This window comes from Drosophila elegans, unplaced genomic scaffold, assembly GCF_018152505.1.
Source record: "Drosophila elegans isolate 14027-0461.03 unplaced genomic scaffold, ASM1815250v1 contig_814, whole genome shotgun sequence".
Lineage (NCBI taxonomy): Eukaryota > Metazoa > Arthropoda > Insecta > Diptera > Drosophilidae > Drosophila > Drosophila elegans.
This window is the reverse complement of record NW_024546167.1, coordinates 7,079,215-7,096,457: the sequence shown is the minus strand read 5'-3', so window position 1 is coordinate 7,096,457 and position 17,243 is coordinate 7,079,215. Positions and strand designations below refer to the sequence as shown.

General features: G+C 42.7%; 4 protein-coding genes across 4 annotated transcripts; 3 read left to right on the top strand and 1 right to left on the bottom strand.

The window, feature by feature from the left end:
• The first annotated feature begins 415 nt into the window (after nt 1-415).
• LOC108138031 (zinc carboxypeptidase-like) lies at nt 416-2,343 on the top strand. Its single transcript, XM_017260004.2, has 5 exons — nt 416-733; nt 788-915; nt 975-1,365; nt 1,420-1,807; nt 1,864-2,343. The coding sequence occupies exons 1-5, from the start codon at nt 563-565 to the stop codon at nt 2,070-2,072; spliced, it is 1,287 nt and encodes a 428-aa protein (XP_017115493.1). The 5' UTR covers nt 416-562; the 3' UTR covers nt 2,073-2,343.
• A 74-nt stretch (nt 2,344-2,417) lies between these two features.
• On the top strand, nt 2,418-4,016 carry LOC108138019 (zinc carboxypeptidase). The gene is made up of 5 exons (XM_017259989.1): nt 2,418-2,625; nt 2,681-2,808; nt 2,864-3,254; nt 3,311-3,698; nt 3,755-4,016. The coding sequence occupies exons 1-5, from the start codon at nt 2,455-2,457 to the stop codon at nt 3,964-3,966; spliced, it is 1,290 nt and encodes a 429-aa protein (XP_017115478.1). The 5' UTR covers nt 2,418-2,454; the 3' UTR covers nt 3,967-4,016.
• Nucleotides 4,017-4,069: 53 nt separating this feature from the next.
• On the top strand, nt 4,070-5,709 carry LOC108138206 (zinc carboxypeptidase). The gene is made up of 5 exons (XM_017260325.2): nt 4,070-4,242; nt 4,303-4,439; nt 4,547-4,931; nt 4,995-5,382; nt 5,442-5,709. The coding sequence occupies exons 1-5, from the start codon at nt 4,078-4,080 to the stop codon at nt 5,633-5,635; spliced, it is 1,269 nt and encodes a 422-aa protein (XP_017115814.1). The 5' UTR covers nt 4,070-4,077; the 3' UTR covers nt 5,636-5,709.
• LOC108138205 (myosin-VIIa) lies at nt 5,667-16,930 on the bottom strand. Its single transcript, XM_017260324.2, has 10 exons — nt 16,729-16,930; nt 14,742-15,005; nt 13,559-14,680; nt 12,983-13,498; nt 11,644-12,666; nt 9,105-9,314; nt 8,751-9,049; nt 7,160-8,695; nt 6,977-7,100; nt 5,667-6,917 (listed from the first exon to the last, which is right to left on the bottom strand). The coding sequence occupies exons 1-10, from the start codon at nt 16,750-16,752 to the stop codon at nt 5,667-5,669; spliced, it is 6,369 nt and encodes a 2,122-aa protein (XP_017115813.1). The 5' UTR covers nt 16,753-16,930.
• Nucleotides 16,931-17,243: the final 313 nt, after the last annotated feature.

Genomic DNA, 17,243 nt, shown 5'->3' with positions numbered 1-17,243 from the left:
GCTTTTATAATTGAAAATATTAAAATAAGAATGAGACAACAGAATACCTGGAAATTGAAATATTAAACAAACAATTAAACTGAATTAACTGTAGCATTCATAGTTTATATTCATTGGAAATTTTTTTATTCCCGGAATATGACCTCATTAAGCAGAAGTAGAATCACGCTTATTCGGAATTTAGGATTATCAGATTAGCATGCCTATACCATTCATATTCTTAAATTATGTTAATTAGTAGGTCAAGTTAATCTTGTAAAATTATTTCTAACTAGGCACTGAATGGATTATTGCATTAATATATAAAATTAAATTGTAGTACATAAGCATGTCGCCAAAAAAACTTCGCACAATAGTTATTGAAAGTCTAAATAGACTTTCCGAAATTTTAAACACGTGTCAGATATGTGAACGATGTGATCGTCGGTCAGTTTTCTCATAGATAAGGCTACTATGTGTTCGACTATCTTTACAATCTAATTATGACCTGATCGATATAGCTCTCTTCAGACTTTTAGTTCTGCAAATTAAGTAGTTGCATACCGCATTCTTAGCACTAAGCATGTCACTAAATAGTTTTCTTGTTGCTCTGACAATAGTTGCCTTGGCCCAAGGAGCGAGTTTGGGTCAGGACGAAAGGGTGCGATATGACAACTACTCTGTGTATAAGGTCAGGTTTGAAACTCAAGAACAAAGAAATCTCCTGAGAAAACTGGCGGAAGGCCGGGAAAACGTAAGATAATTTTATGTAACTTCTAAATATAAAGGTGTTAAGGTTTTCGTTTAGTTCAGAATATGGTATGAAGCCAATGATGAGTTGCATTTGATGATAACTCCAGGTGCTCTAAGCGACTTCAACTCTGAGATTCACAGGACCAACATCAGTGCCAAGATGTTTATAAGCAACGTGCAGGAGTGAGAAGAGTCAAAATATAGGTATACAAAGTAAGTAAAATATTACCCATCTTTTTCAGGCTTATTGATTCCGAGGAAGATGCCAATCTTAGAGCTAGCAGAGATGGATCCTTTGGATGGAAGAAATACAATACGCTGGACGAAATTTATGCATGGCTAGATGAAATACTAGCTAATTATCCCGCGGTTACAGAGAGTTTTGCCTTGGGTCAATCGTACGAGGGACGCACTATTCGAGGCATCAAGATCTCGTACAAATCCAACAACCCAGGCGTATTTATTGAGTCCAACATACATGCTAACGAGTGGATCACTTCCGCCACGGCCACTTGGTTAATTAATGAGTTCCTCACCTCCACGGATGAACTGGTGAGGAACCTCGCCGAAAGTCACGACTGGTACATTGTGCCTGTGCTAAATGTTGACGGTTTTGTTTATGCTCATGAGAAGGTAATGCCACTTGCTGTCCTGTTTTCTCTTAGTTCTTATGAAATTATATTTTAGAACCGAATGTGGCGCAAGACCCGTCAACCATCCAATATTTCCAGTTGCATTGGCGTAGATCCCAATCGCAATTACGACTCGCGTTGGATGGAAAACGAAGGAGCTTCTTCGGATCCCTGCTCTGAATTCTACGGAGGACCTCATCCCTTTTCAGAGCCGGAAATTCAAGCCATGGCTGATTTTGTGGGCAGCATCAAGGACAAAATCAATGTTTTGCTGGCCTTCCACTCGTACAGTCAGCTTCTGCTTTCTCCCTATGGACATACCAACGAAGAGTTTCCACCCAACTACGATGACTTGATGGCCGTTGCTAAAGCTTATGGTGATGCAGTTGAAAGACTGCCTTATGGTACTGTCTACAGATACGGCTCAGTAGCGGAAATTCTTTGTAAGTTGATAAAATATCTATAAATTTTATTATTTAAATGGATAATACTTTTAAAGATTTCGCTACTGGAGCCACCAACGATTGGGCCTATGAACAAGGTGTGGAGATAGCTTATACTATTGAATTTAGGGACACTGGTCGATATGGATTTATTCTTCCCCCGGTCCAAATTATCCCAAACGCAGAAGAGGCTTTGATCGGCATTACGGCCCTTTTAGATAAGTGTGAAGAGTTGGGCTATCTTAAGCCCAAAAACACACAGTAAATGCTGAGTAATTCAATGCATTAAAACAATAAAGATATATAAAAGGAAGTGACTTTCTTCGGATAGGTATATGAAAAAAGATATTGTATTAGGTAGCTTATTTTAACTCCTAGTCAAAATTAAGCATTCACATCAAAATAAGTTATACAGAGTCCAAAATGACTCAGCACGTGTTTAGATTCAAGAAATACGAAAAAACGATGTGATCGCCGCTTAGGTTTTTACCATTGATAAGGCGATTCAATCGGTTATATCGATCGTTCCATAGTAAGCTTCTGTGCGACTATCTTTACAACCAAATTATGACCTGGTTGATATGGCAATCGTCTGGCTTTTATTTGTGCAAATTAAGTAGTCTCTTACCGCATTCTTAGCGCTAAGCATGGCGCTGAATAGTTTTCTCGCAGCTCTGACTGTAGTTGCCTTGGCTCAAGGAGCCAGTTTGGGCCAGGACGAAAGGCTGCGCTACGACAACTACTCGGTGTATAAGGTCCAGTTTGAAACTCAGGAACAGAGAAGTCTCCTGGGAAAATTTGTAGAGGATCGGGATAATGTAAGTTCGATTTATGTGGGACATCCACAATAAAAGTGCTAAGCTTTTCATTTAGTTCCGAATTTGGCATGAAGCCAATGATGAGTTGCACTTGATGATAAGCCCAGGAGCTTTAAGCGAATTTAACTCTGAGATCCAGATGACCAACGTCAGTGCCAAGCTGTTCATAAGTAACGTACAGGAGTGAGTAGAGTCCAAACATTGGTTTACAATGTGAAATCTAATCAATCCTCTTCAGGCTTATTGATTCGGAAGAAGATGCCAATCTTAGAGCTAGCAGAGATGGATCCTTTGGATGGAAGAAATACAATATGCTGGCGGAAATTTATGCATGGCTAGATGAAATACTAGCCAATTATCCTGCGGTTACAGAGAGTTTTGTCTTGGGTCAATCGTACGAGGGACGCACTATTCGAGGCATCAAGATCTCCTACAAATCGAATAACCCTGGAGTATTTATCGAGTCCAATATACATGCTAGGGAGTGGATCACTTCCGCCACGGCCACTTGGTTAATTAATGAGTTCCTCACCTCCACGGATGAACTGGTGAGGAACCTCGCCGAAAGTCACGACTGGTATATTGTGCCCGTCCTTAATGTTGATGGTTTTGTTTATACTCATGAGAAGGTAAAATCCTCATATCCATGCCTTTAAGTTTCTTGCATAAGAAATTCATTTTGCAGGACCGTATGTGGCGCAAGACCCGTCAACCATCCAATATTTCCAGTTGCATTGGCGTAGATCCCAATCGCAATTACGATTCGCATTGGATGGAGAACGATGGAGCTTCTTCGGATCCCTGCGCTGAGGATTACGGTGGACCAAAACCCTTCTCTGAACCGGAAATTCAGGCTATGGCTGATTTTGTGAGCAGCAACAGGGACAAAATCAATGTTTTGCTGGCCTTCCACTCGTACAGTCAGCTTCTGCTTTCTCCTTATGGTCATACCAACGAAGAGTTTCCACCCAACTACGATGACTTGATGGCCGTTGCTAAAGCCTATAGTGCTGCGGTTGAGAGTCTTCCTTATGGAACGGTCTACAGATACGGCACATCTGCGGATATTCTATGTAAGTTTATCAACTATCGCTAAAGTCTAAAAATATATAATTAAATAATTTTAAAGATCCCGCTTCTGGAGCCACCATTGAATGGGCGTATAATGAACAGGAGGTGGAGATTACCTATACCATTGAGTTTAGGGACACTGGTCGATATGGATTTATCCTTCCCCCGGTTCACATTATTCCGAACGCAGAGGAGGCACTGATAGGCATTGTGGCCCTTTTAGATAAGTGTAAAGAGTTGGGTTATCTTAAGCTCAAGAGCGCACAGTAAGTGCTGGGAAATTCAATTGCAATAAAATAATAAAGATTAGCTGCAGATAATCAATGGGGTTGAGTTTCTTTAAAGTTAAGCTAAGCAACACGAATTCAGTAGTTGTTCAAAATGCGTCTGCTTTGGTTGCTTGCCACGCTGGTGGCTCTAACGAGTGCTGGGATCCTTAAGGATGCTCCCAAGGAGCGCTATGACAATTTCAGGGTGTATAAGCTTACCATCCAGAATCAGTTCCAGTTGTCTGTGATTGAAAAACTTGCTGAGCTGACAAAGAAGGTACGTTTTCCAGTATCTGAAGTCAAAAAATTTAAGGTAAATTTACGTTTTGGTGCTTAGTACAATATCTGGAAGGAGTTTGACGAGCATACCAAGCAGTTGGACATCATGGTTAGTCCGGAGGAGCTTAGCCGCTTCCAGAATCTTCTCATGTTCAATAACATTAGCAGTGAGCTAATGATCGAAAATGTCCAAGAGTAAGTAATGGGTTAAAGCCACTCGAGACGATAAGATCGCTCGATTAGCTAACCATTAGTGCGTGCTCATTTGGGGCCATATTGATAACGATCGGATCCCCATTTAGACGTATCGACGAGGAGCAAGTCACGGCCACTGCAGATAGTGCCACCTTTGGCTGGACGAAGTACTACGAGCTGGAGGAGATTGAGGCCTGGTTGGATGAAGTACTAGCTACATATCCCACGGTGACCGAGGAGTTCATTGTGGGCAAGTCATACGAGGGTCGCACTATTCGGGGCATCAAGATTTCGTACAAGACTGGCAATCCGGGCATTTTCATCGAGTCCAACATCCATGCTCGAGAGTGGATCACCTCGGCCAGTGCCACGTGGTTCATCAATCAGCTTTTGACCTCAAAGGAAGCCGATGTGCGGAACTTGGCCGAGAGCTACGACTGGCACATTGTGCCCGTTTTCAATGTAGATGGTTTTGAACACTCACACAAAAAGGTATGTACAAACTAAGACTGAGTAAATATTTCGTTTAAATACATATAATTTCTTAAATTTAAGGATCGTATGTGGCGCAAGACGCGTCAACCACATGCCACCAATGCCTGCATCGGAGCTGATGCCAATCGAAACTTCGACTCTCACTGGCTGGAGAACAATGGAGCATCGAATAATCCCTGCAGCGAGACCTTTGCCGGAGATACGCCTGGATCGGAGCCAGAAGCCAAGGCCTTGGTCGAGTATTTGACCAAGATCAAGGACCAGTTCAGTGTGTACATATCCTTCCACTCCTATGGACAGTATCTGCTCTCTCCCTACGGACACACGAAAGAGGAGTTCCCAGAGAACTATGACCATATCCTGACTATTGGCAAGGCCTTTGCCGATGCCATCGAAGGACTGCCATACGGCACTGTCTACCAATATGGGTCTACTGCTGATGTGCTTTGTGAGTATTGCTACTTAAGCGAAAGAGTTTGGTCACTGAAATATTATTCCTTTGTGCAGATGTGGCCACTGGAACCTCTGTGGACTGGGTGTTCAACGAACTGGACAAGAAGATTGGTTACACAATCGAATACCGTGACAAGGGCCGTTATGGCTTTATCCTGCCACCCGTGCAGATCATTCCCAACTGCGAGGAGCTGATGGTTGGAATGCTGGCTTTGATTGAAAAGACCAAGGAGCTGGGTTACTTGTAAGGGCACAATTTATTTGAGTCGAGTCAGCCGTTTACTCGTTTTCATTAAAATACCTCACGTAAGAGGCCAGCAAATCGTCCATCTTGTATCCTTGGGTCGTGCTGCACAGCAGTTTCGAGGCACCGATCATGTTACCGAATCGGATGTGGAAGTGGTTCTTGCCCGAACTCCAGATACCCAACTGGGAGTACTCGTAGCTGCGAAGGATCTCTTTGGTTTGTGGATCCAACAGATGAAATCCAGAGCTGTTGATTGCCACTAAGAGTGTTTCGGGGAGGGCATCCTCGTTCTGTTGTTTCACCACGAAGAAAGTGGAGCCGAAGCAAGAGAAATGGCAGAGTTCTTGGAGGAACAAAAACTTGGCATGATCCTCCGCCAAGTGATCGCGATGGAGTTTTGGCAGGATTTGTTGCCTCCATTCAGCCACGGTTTGAAGAGGTATTAGATCTTCTGGTATTAAACGTGGCAGCACTTCCGGTAGTCGCTGCAAGCTAACCTCACGATCCGCACTGTACACAAGACCTGCCAGATGCGAGGCCTGCTCGCAATCGATGGGATAATAGCCCTTCAAGTACTTGTGCAGCTCTTGGGGATAGCTAAAGATCAAATCTCCATTTGGGTCATCTCCTGGAAGGTTGTTCAACCACAACTTCCTCATAAAGTGCAGCTGGTAGTGGCCATCGGATATGGAGCGCAGGGTCTTCTGCTGTTTTAGCCAGTAGATAAGTTGAGTTATGAAATCAAACACGAAGTCCTCCTCCGGCATGGCATACACCCTATCGCCGGTCTTCAAAAAAATACTATAGCCCACGGCCGACTTGAGTTCCAATCTCTGGACTATATCCGCAATAAGTTCGGCTCCCCGGGTGTGTGACTCAATCTCGAAAGCTTCAACTGTGTCATCGGGGAAATATATCTTGTGGTAGATGTGCAGGCAGCGCTGCTGAATGCCCTCAACCTCAATCAAATGTGGTGCTTGTTTTCGCTGTCCCTGGGCCAAAGATCGCTTCAATCGTTTGAGGCAGGCATCTGCTAGAGCATCGGCACGCATGCGCAACAGGATGATGAGTTCCCTCATAATCAGGATACTGGGAGCCACCAAACCCGTAGCCAAGTATAGCAGGTCCCAGCCCCGCTTCTCGCTTTCGCTGGATGGATTGTCGGTCAGCTGCTTCATCAACTGGCAATAGAGTTCGTCACACAGAAGAGGATGCTGTAGTGCTGGCTGGAAGATGAGGTCCGTGTTTACCGGCAGATTGCTCCTTGCTATTTCGCCCATGTACTAAATGGGGATATTTTATTGAAAGATATGGTATAATATAATAATATGCAGTTTCTTACCTTAAGAATGTGATGATGAATAACCAGAGCTTGTTGGAAAAGAGGTGGCACCTTAACTACAGTCTTAAGCAGAGGTGCTTTTAGTGGTTCAGGAGAAAACTGCGAGAGGGAAGCCTTATCTGAGCTAAAATAGAAATAGAGTATTATACAAATATTTAAACCTCCTTAAGTACATCCACTTACTCTAATGGCTCCCTAAATTGTGTCTCAGCCAGCTGAGAGATGTAATGTTGACGACGACGAGAATGATTTGCCCGAGGAGTTGGTTTCGGGGGTTCCTTGAATCTGCCCTCCCTAAAGATATCTAGTAGCTTATCACTGGGTTTGGTGAGGGTGGCCAAAATGCGAACATTCCCAGCAGCAAAGAGACCCCAATGGCCATTAACACAGCCTCTGTAAGTGTCTTGGGCATTGCCAGATAAAAGTTGGGCACCTGTTACACCCGCCTCGAATTCGATGAGGTCACCGATGGATAGGACTAGGAAATCATCTTGATCTCCCTCCACGACCTGGTCAAGGGCAACTCCATAGCTTGAACGCTGGCGGAGATTGTCCAGCATATAGTTTATCACCTCCTTGGCATCTTGAGCTGTGCTGCACTGCAGCACAAAATTGCAATGTTCGAAGGTCATAATATGTAATTCGTCATTGGCTTCTAAATTAACTTTCAGTAGCTCGCCGAAACTACAGGAGGCCAGCACCTGTTCGGTTTCGTCGATAAGGAAAAGGCCAGTGGAATTGATGCCCAGCATCAGTTCATCGCTCTGGAGTTTTGGTCCCTCTTTGCGTACCACTTCGAACAGACGGGAGTGTCTCATGGGCCAAGATAGATGTGCAAAAAGACATATATCCTCTTTGGCTCTCTTCTGAGCCTCTAATTGTAAATCATTGCTTTCTTCCTTAACATATGAGCTCTTTTCGTATGTAGCGGCTATTAGGCGACTCCAGTTTTCGATGGCTCGATCGCCTGGAGCCAGGAGATCCCTGGGCACAAACGCAGTAATCTCAGAGGGTTTCAATCGAACGATCTCACCCGGTCCATGCTCAATAAAACAGGCCAGGGCACACACCATAGCAATGTCCTTCTCGGAACGACAACGATACTCTCCACACTTTAATCCGTTCAGGATTTGCTTGTATATCAGGTGAGTGGCCTTAGGATCCATCGATGGATCATACCAAGTGGGAAATATCTCCTTGCGGAGGTACAGTTTCCAAGGGGCATCCAGCCGACGTTGCTCACACTCCGAAATGGCATCCAGAACATGCTCCTGACCAGCTCCCAGTGGCATTAACTTGCCGTTTAGTGACATTACCAAGCCAAAGCCAAAGGTATCGGTTAGACCCAAGCCCTGGCAAAGTTGTTGTACAGCCTCTCGGGATGTACTTGCCGCATCCACCTGCAACCTCCTCTGCTGTCCGTCCATCAGCTGAATGTCCAACTTGAGGGGCTGACGTTCCCGGATCGCCTGAAGTTCGAAAAGCGACGGTGGCTGACAGCGGGACCCATTGACCAGAGTTCTCTCCAATCGCTGGAGGCAGGGAGTAGCCTGCAATTGGGCGGTTCCCTGCTTCATGAAACTTCGCAAATGGGGCTCAAAGTCGGTGCTCGGTGCAAAGCAGCTCAAGCAAAGCGAAAGGAGCAACCATCCGCGGGAATAGGAGCTGCGACTGGGGTTAAGATATAGCTGTTTGCAGATCTGGGCCAGGATTTCATCTCTGCAATGTAATATTGATAAGTTTGATTCAAGTTTTAAGTTTTACAGCAACGTACCTTAAATTCTCCTTGAGTATTCCATGCCCTATGATGAAATGCAATTTATCTAAATGACTACTGGAAACGTTAAGCCAGTGTTGATAGAATTCTTCGGCTTCTTTAAGACCTCTTCCCACAAGTTGTTGTGGTCGCCTTTGGGCTTGACGCACAAACAAACGTGGCTTATAAGAACCAGAAGTGTTTAAGAAACTGGACAATTTACTCATCAAGTTTTCATTATCGTATGGGGTAAAAGTAGGCGAGCGAACAATCTCCGGCGAGTCACCCATGAATCGGAGAATGGTCAACCAAATGGCCTAGAAGTTAATACAAGTTTTTGTGTTTATTTAACTTATACAATATAAAACTCACCTTAGAAGCCATTTCATCTACAGCAAGCTCATGTTTCAATAAAGATTGCTTAAGAGGTTTTCGTTCGTGCTGCGCTGTGGCGCCTCCACAAAAGTAGGTTGAGGCATATTTCAAATAACTAAAGTCGGTGGTGTCGATATTATTGGTCACTGGCTTCGGTAGGCGTATAGTATCGCCAGAAGCAATATTATTGAGTTTCCTCAATGCAGCCTGAAAAAATAATTAAGTTCAAGGGTTTAATTACAGGGTAAACATAGGTTGAAACACTCATACAAATTATTTTCACTTTTCTAGTTTCACTCTCTTATACTGTTTACCCATACACTCAGTTTATAATTCAGCCGCATTAATTATTTTGACAACTGTAATCTGAGTGCCACTTATCAAGAGGTGCTTTACTCGTAAGCTTTCATAAATATATACTGGTAGGGGTATGCTGCACCCGAAGATATGCCCTCGCGATAAGGCGGCGACGATTATTTACGATCCCGTTTTATTTCATTTATCATTTGGTATTTGTTTTAAACTTCTGCCGCCACCTGATAACGATTGGTATTGCCCACGCTTCGGACACAAAAAACGGGGGTCTCACCTCCGGAATTTATTTTGCCGCAATTTAGTTGCTGACTAAAGACGATACGGCATGGATCTGCGTTCTAGGAAATGGTTTGACCATTGAAAGTGGGTAATTCTTCAAATTTTGATTAATAAAATTTAATTGTTTTGGTGGTGCGCAGTGGTTTGTTTTATTTAAGTGTTTATTCACGATTCGTTTTAGGACTATGAATATTCTACTAGGTAAAGTATTATAGATATTTAATTTTTCTGAGGAATCTTTAGCGTTTTGACCTTAGACCCAAGAATTTTTAGAAACATTTGGCGAAGAAAGGTAAGGAAATTGGCTCATAAATAAGCTTCCTGATAATCTCGTTTAATGGTCCTATAAAACTGCTCAATATAAAAATAAAGAAACCAAGTGGTGCTCTTGAAAGGACGAAGACCGTAAAATCTTTAAAGCTAGTGAGAAGTATTCTACTTGAAAAAATGGTAATATATATTGTACTCCCAAGTAATAAATAAGTTATCATAAATAAAATGCAACGATTTAAGTGCAAAACAGAAGTCAAAACATTTTCTAAAGTAAAACAATACAATTGTGTAAATTGTTTTACTTTTTAAAACTTTTTCGACATACAAATTTTATAGCTTTCAAAGTATGTGGTTTTGTAAAATTTAATTACCGCTTGAATTATTTAAAAACCTTGCAAGCATTCAGACTTTTTAATAAAAATACTTTAATGAGAAAGACAGTTATAGTGAAAAAAACTAATCGCATGTATGCCGTATCTATTGAATGAAATAAATTAATTTTCTACAAGATAACACTGAAACGCCCTTGTAAGCCACTTGGATTACTCATGTCCATGGTTAAATTTTTAGAAGACAAAGCCAATGACTCAATCAGATTTGGTCTGTTTGAAGTATAATGGTGAATGCAATCCCAAAGTGCAGATGTGATGTGGGACGCTCACTGGACTTGGACACAAAGCACAAAAGCTGGATCGGGGAATTCCACACGACCCCAAAACCATACAACCACAACCAACGCAGACGATTAAACACACGAACAATTTGCGCATTTATGTCTATAGATGCCTTAAAGGGTTTTATTTACAGAGTTTAATAAATATGATACAAGTAAAAGTAAGGAATATTTAACAAAAAGCAATCACAAGCCAAGATAATATGTTTGTCTATACAAGCTGACATTTACTGCACTTATGTGTAAGATTTGTACAATAAAAAGAGCCAAATGGATGTCCCAAAATCAAATCGGATTGTTCCAATTTGGAGCCAAAGCTAAAATGAGTCGTTGGACTGGAAAATAATCTCGTGATGTAATACTGATCAGTAGGGTAGTTCCATTTGTTTGGAAATAAAATTAACCGAATTTAAAGTCCAAAAATTATTGTCAGCAATTTCTATTACTTTTCAATTACTTCTTCTCTATGATTCCATAAAACCGCATAGTTTATTGTAATCTTTTAACGTTCTTAAAAGAATTTTGATCTAACCTTCTTCCCTTAATAAATAATCTCAGTATAAATATAAAATATATGAAAAATGTTATTAAGTTAGTATAAAATAAAAAAAATATTTATTTACAGTATAGTAGAACATATTTCAGCTACAGAACAGCTTAGACTTTTTTAAAGACTTTTTTCGGCTATTTTTCTAATCCTAAAGGAACAAATCCCACTGATCAGAACTAACCATTATCTAGTGTGTTTATTCTCCAGCACCAGCTATCCCCAAATATCAGCCAAAGCTACATGTGTCTAGTTTGTTCGGGGCTGTTCCCAAGTCCCAGCCTGATCCGCTACTAGAGGCGGGTCTGGTTGACAATCTTCCGAGGCGCCGCCTCATAATAGTTGACCGGGCGGGACAGGAGCTTGGTGGGTACATCTTTGCGCAGGCGCAGTGCCTGCTCGAACATCAGAGACTTCTCTTTGACATTCGGCCCCAGAGGACCACTCACATCGGGTTCGTCGTTGAGGAAGCGGAACACATCGTCTACCATCTGTTTGGAGGACTCCACATCGATCGCACCACCAGGACTCTCGGGTACGGCATTTATCCTACTGGTGGCACTGGCGGGTCGTGTGGCCATTGGGGCGACTGCGATTATCGTGGTGGGTGGTGGTGGCAGGGACATTCGGGCCTGTTGGGTTGGAGGCAGCGGCGCCTGTTGCTTGAAGGACTTTTCCCTCCTGGGCTGCTGAACTGCAGCCATGGCCAAGGCATTACGGGCAGCAGCCTCGGCCTGAAGTCTCTGCTCCTCCTTCAATCGCTTGTCTTCCAGATCCTTTTGCTCCTTCAGCTTTTGCTCCTTCAGTTGCTGTAGTCTCAGCAGCTCTTCGGCTTCCTTAAGCTTGGCCAACTTCAGGAGCTCCTCCTTCTTCATCTGCTGCTGCTTTCGTTTTTCCACTAACTTTTCCTGGAAGTCTTTGCGCACCAGATAGCCCCGACTCAAAGCCTGGAGTTTGATGGTTCGACATCTGACCATCGTGAACTTGGTGGTCAACTGCTGAGCAGCTATACAGGCTCCCAGGCGATGGAATCCCTGCCGCATTATCTGGTACTTACGACGCTGCAGGCGACCCCGCCAATATCGCTGCACAGTGATAACAGCCTCGCGATACCTCTTCAGATAGCGTCGGAATAGAACCCTTCTGATACCTCGCTGTATGGTCACAATGCTCTTAAGCATCAGCTGTGATCGCTGCAGTTCTAGACTGCCATCATCGTCGTCCCTCAGGAAAAGCTTGGTTTTTCCATACTGACGATCGGAATCGGCGGGTAGAGCAACTTCACAGATCTGCCGCGCCACCGCTCGGCAGTCGCATTTTTCCAGGGGGCCTACAGGTGGCACCAGGAGGCGGTATCTCTCCACGAAGGCCCGGTAGGCGTGGCGAATCGGGTAGCCCGCCCTTCGAATGCGAGCGGTCTCCATCATTCCCGAGTAGCGCAACTGTCGCACACACAGCTCCTTGTCAAAGTTCTGAGGGTTGAAAGAAAATCAGGGTAAATAAATGTAAATAACAGTTGAAAAATATATACTTGAAGAGGGTTTTAGTTTCAGTATGAATTGTATTAAATATTATCATTTTATGTTTATAACACTTTGGATTTTAAGCGATTCAAAGATTTGTTTAGGCTGCGATGCAATACGAGCTGGATACGTGCCTAAAATTCAAAGCACTATTTCTCATAGTCTGTTTTTTTTTTAATTGGATCGACTTAAGTTTTTCAGCTTAAACATTCCTCTATTTGGACTTATTTAAAGAATTGTTTCTTAATTAATTGGTTGTTCTCACCTTTGGCTCCTTAAATTCATTTGGCTTAATGCATCGTATAAAGTAGGGATGAGCCTGCGACAATGTGCGCATCAGCATGTCCAAAGAGTTCCTAAACTTCACACACAAAGTGGGCTGTTTCTTGGCCGTATCCATGGGCATCTCATGAGGAAATATATCCACCAAATACTTGTTAGCAGATCGCTGAACCAGTGTCCTCAGATCACTGCTGAAAGAATCTCGATTCTTTTCCAGGAAGCCCAATGGATTGTACATAACCACGCCGGCATAATGACGAATGCCGAAAAGAGACGTTTGTGTGGTTTTTCCTTTCACATAAATGGATCGATTGCCATGCTGGACATGTAGCTTTTCGAGGAGAGTTTGATCAGTGCCCTTGGGAAACTTGGACTCCTCATCAATGAGAGACATCAAGTTCATGGGTTTCATGCCAATCAGATCCAGAATTTGCTGATTATCCTGGAACTCAATGTGCTGCCAGTTGATGTGCTCGTTTTGGTACTCATCCTGCTCCATCTGTGGCATAAAAATGGTGAGTAATTGTCGAAAAAAAAATCATTTATTTTGTTTGCCTACCTTGAAGATATGTCCCACGAAAAACTGCTGTAGATTCTCATTGGCATAGTTGATGCACAGTTGCTCAAAGCTGTTATTGTCAAAGTTCTCGAAGCCGAATATATCCAGAACCCCAATGCTATTCATGGGCTGATCTATTTGCTTGTTTATGGTCTCATTGATTCTCCGCACAATGCGCACAAATATGCCATCGTAGAGCGACTTCACAAAGGCATCGCGCCCTTCGAGAGCCGCCTCCTTGGACAAACTGGTGGTCACATGCTCACCATGCACAAAGATCGTCCTTTGGGTGAGTGCCGCATTTAGAGGGGGCACGGGTAATCCCAGTAATTGGGCAACCCTCTGCAGATTCGGTGTGTCGTCTATCTCGGCAGCTTCCAAGTTGGCCACCTCCGTGGCCGTGAATCTCAGGTTACCCAGATGCAAAATAGCCGCCAGTAGACTGAGTATACTCCACACTTCCTCGGGCTTAAATGAAAGCACCTTCATGGCCGCCCGTATGTCGGCAAAGTCCTTGGCATCTCCCTTGCCGGGCAATGTGAAGCATCCTCCTTGGGCCAAATAATGATACTGACTGGGCGATTGCTCCTGCAACTTCAGACGCTCTCTTTCTGGTGCTGAAAGTCCAGCCAGCATGCAATAGAAAATGTGATAATTGCGTTCCTCACGGCTCTGGAAAACAATGCGGGACTTCTCCAAAAGATACTGCTGTATTCTGGCTCCCTGAATGGCACCCTCCGGTGTGAATCTGATCTCGATATACTTTCCGAACCGCGAAGAGTTGTCATTGCGCACAGTTTTGGCATTGCCGAAGGCCTCCATAATGGGGTTTGCCTCAATAATTTGCTGCTCGATCCACGAGTGTTTGCCGCTAATTGCGGCCAGGTATTGCAGTATCAACTTGGTGCTCTCAGTTTTCCCAGCACCCGATTCTCCACTGATCACCACACACTGATTCTCTTTGAGTCTTTGCAGTCTTTGAAAGGCATTGTCACTAATGGCAAAAATGTGAGGAGGCAGTTCAGCTAGGGTCTTTTTCCTGTACAGCTGAATCTCGCGATTCGTGTAGATGGGCAGAATCTGGTAGGGATTGATGGCTACCAGCATAGAACCGGTGTAGGTCTAAAATTAGAAATGCTTTATTACGAAATGTCACCAACCAAGTTCAAATGAAATAACTCACATAAATTAACTGCTTGGCATAGCGATTCTGCAGATTCCTTAGAATAGTATACTCCTGTAAGTCCCCCAATGTGATCATGTCCTCCACATCCTCCTGCGATGTAATATGCATGGCCTTCAGGACATCCCCCGCTGGCACCCAGAACTGTTTGTTCCGGTCGTCGCAAACCAAGGTCTGCGTTTTTTCCGTTCTCACTATCCGAGCCCCAAAAGGTACGGCGAATTCACTGGTAGTATTCTGCGGCTTCACCCACACATACTCGCCCTGTGTTTGATAGAAACGAAAATAAAACAGAGATTAGAATCGGGGCGTCAATGGGATTATCTCTAGAATCTAACCTACGCCAACCCAAACATGTTCTCTTCAAAACTATTTCGTTAGCAACTGGTAGTGGCTCATATCTAAAAATTTACAACTGATAACAGCTGCTATCACAGGCGTGCAGGCAATATTTTACGCGATAAGTTTATAAATTTTGTAGTGCAGTTCATAAACTGAACCAATATTAAGGTCTTATCTGGTCATATTCGTAAAGATCAACGAACTTTAATTTTTTAAGTAATTTTTAAAGCTAGAGAATTTGAAAGAAACAAAGTTTATTCCATTTCTTTTGACTCCATCTACAGCCCCATAAAATAATCGATTTTAGAAACTCGATAAGAAATCAGCAATGAGTCCATATCGTTGTAAAATAATTTACCTATGGGAACCCCTAAATATCCAATGATATCTTTAAGCTTTTATAGCTTTGCCACACCCAAACGAAAATCGAAGTAAAAAGTATATTATTTTATGGTAAGCATATAGTTTTCTTTGTCTACTTTATATATATATATCTTTTTTTTCGAAATAAGAGGCTTAAGTATAGGTAATGAAACGGTAGCCGCTTTTGCAAATAATTGTAGTTGTTGCCAGGCGTTATCTTATCGCCGGAAAGCCGATATACAAAAAAGTTCTTATCGGTATTCAAAAATCGAAGCACTGGTAACAGAGTAACACTACATGACACGGCAGCCGAAGAGGTTATAATAGCCGAAAAAAGGAAAAGGTCACTATGCAGTGCGAACCTTTAGACGATTCAAATCAATAGACTCCAGAATGATATTTTTGGGTATCTATCCACAACGACCTTGCTTATCTCTTGTTAGATTAGATTAAAGACCAATTTTTGTCTGTGCAGCTGATGTCACCTATCATCTATTCATAAAAAATGACATGAACACCTGGCTAAAAATGCTGTCCACTTATATTTTAAAACTTTCCTTTCGCCATAAATACTGAACGGCAATCAGAAATTTTTACTAATCGAAATGTTAGACTGTGAGATCACCACCATTAACTATGACTCATGATATTCACTAATCTAAAATATTTGAACAATTAGTGGGCTAATGGCTGTGCAATACTAATTCTTGGGAGAATTCGAAAATACAAACAAAAACAGACTGATAAGACGAATTTAAACGAGGACAATACATTCCATTATAGACAGCTTTGGATTTACAATATGCCAAAGCCATTTGTTGAGCTTTTTCGTATCTCTTTTCCAGTGCCAATCGATTATTGGCCAAGAATTTGATAAGCCATTTGCTTTTAGAGGAAGTATCCGGAATTTATGGAGGATTATTTTTGGCTTTTTCCTGCAAATCAAACTTGAGACATTTTTTAGCTCGTGACGGGACACAATCTAATGTTAGGCTACCTGTTCGTAAATACTTTATGCCCATAATCACGGGTATTACTACATTCCAATTAACACACGTGTAGGCAAGCGTCGGTGATAAGAGGGGAAGTTTGAAATTTTAAAATTGAAATGCGCCCATGATATAAAGCAGAGCAAAGTGTGAAAGGAATGTGATAAAACGTTTCGGTTCGGTTATCATAGCAATTTTCTGATAACCAGAGCAACTGGATGGGAAAAACTGCCACGACAACCAGGAAGTCACCTCATATACATACATACGTATAGTATACGTATCCCACTTACATGTTGCCGCACAAATTCGGACATGACTGGTTTTTTTCGGCTTGGCCAATTATTTCACTTCACCCCACTTCACAGACACACGCGCCGTCGACGGTACTTAATTGGCAAATATTTGCCCAAAGATTTCGGTTCTGTTGCCACAGCCGTTTTTAATCGAAGTTCTCTGTAGTTCTGTTCGGTTCGGAGTCTCGCAAACGTCTGAGCTCTGCTCAATGGGGCCCTCGAACGTTTTGGCTGGCGAAGTGAGTATTGCCAACTGTTATCTCGGCTGATAATGAATATTGAATGCTTTTTGGCAGCCCTTATCGCCCCAATCTCCATATGGTGGTGCTCTCAGCAAAAAAAAAAAAAAAAAAAAAAAAAAAAAATAAATCTAGAACTGCGTACCCCTGGCATTTTGCATACGTCATGATTAGCCGTATAATGTATCGATGGCTATCTCATTTAAGTTGCTTATCTGGCGATGAGCTGCACATCGGAGTACAACCGTTACTGACCTGCCCATGAGTCATGTG

Bases quoted from the DNA above. Each gene is read 5' to 3' on its own strand.
- LOC108138031 (XM_017260004.2), top strand. From the start codon at position 563: ATGTCACTAAATAGTTTTCTTGTTGCTCTGACAATAGTTGCCTTGGCC. The intron at 916-974 runs GTGAGAAGAGTC...CATCTTTTTCAG, and splicing joins TTTATAAGCAACGTGCAGGA to GCTTATTGATTCCGAGGAAG. The intron at 1,808-1,863 runs GTAAGTTGATAA...ATACTTTTAAAG, and splicing joins CTCAGTAGCGGAAATTCTTT to ATTTCGCTACTGGAGCCACC.
- LOC108138019 (XM_017259989.1), top strand. From the start codon at position 2,455: ATGGCGCTGAATAGTTTTCTCGCAGCTCTGACTGTAGTTGCCTTGGCT. The intron at 2,626-2,680 runs GTAAGTTCGATT...CTTTTCATTTAG, and splicing joins TTGTAGAGGATCGGGATAAT to TTCCGAATTTGGCATGAAGC. The intron at 3,699-3,754 runs GTAAGTTTATCA...ATAATTTTAAAG, and splicing joins CACATCTGCGGATATTCTAT to ATCCCGCTTCTGGAGCCACC.
- LOC108138206 (XM_017260325.2), top strand. From the start codon at position 4,078: ATGCGTCTGCTTTGGTTGCTTGCCACGCTGGTGGCTCTAACGAGTGCT. The intron at 4,243-4,302 runs GTACGTTTTCCA...TTTGGTGCTTAG, and splicing joins TTGCTGAGCTGACAAAGAAG to TACAATATCTGGAAGGAGTT. The intron at 4,440-4,546 runs GTAAGTAATGGG...ATCCCCATTTAG, and splicing joins ATGATCGAAAATGTCCAAGA to ACGTATCGACGAGGAGCAAG.
- LOC108138205 (XM_017260324.2), bottom strand. From the start codon at position 16,752: ATGTCCGAATTTGTGCGGCAACAT. The intron at 15,006-16,728 runs GTAAGTGGGATA...TATCAAACACAG, and splicing joins CCGAATTTGTGCGGCAACAT to GGCGAGTATGTGTGGGTGAA. The intron at 14,681-14,741 runs GTGAGTTATTTC...TTCTAATTTTAG, and splicing joins ATGCCAAGCAGTTAATTTAT to ACCTACACCGGTTCTATGCT.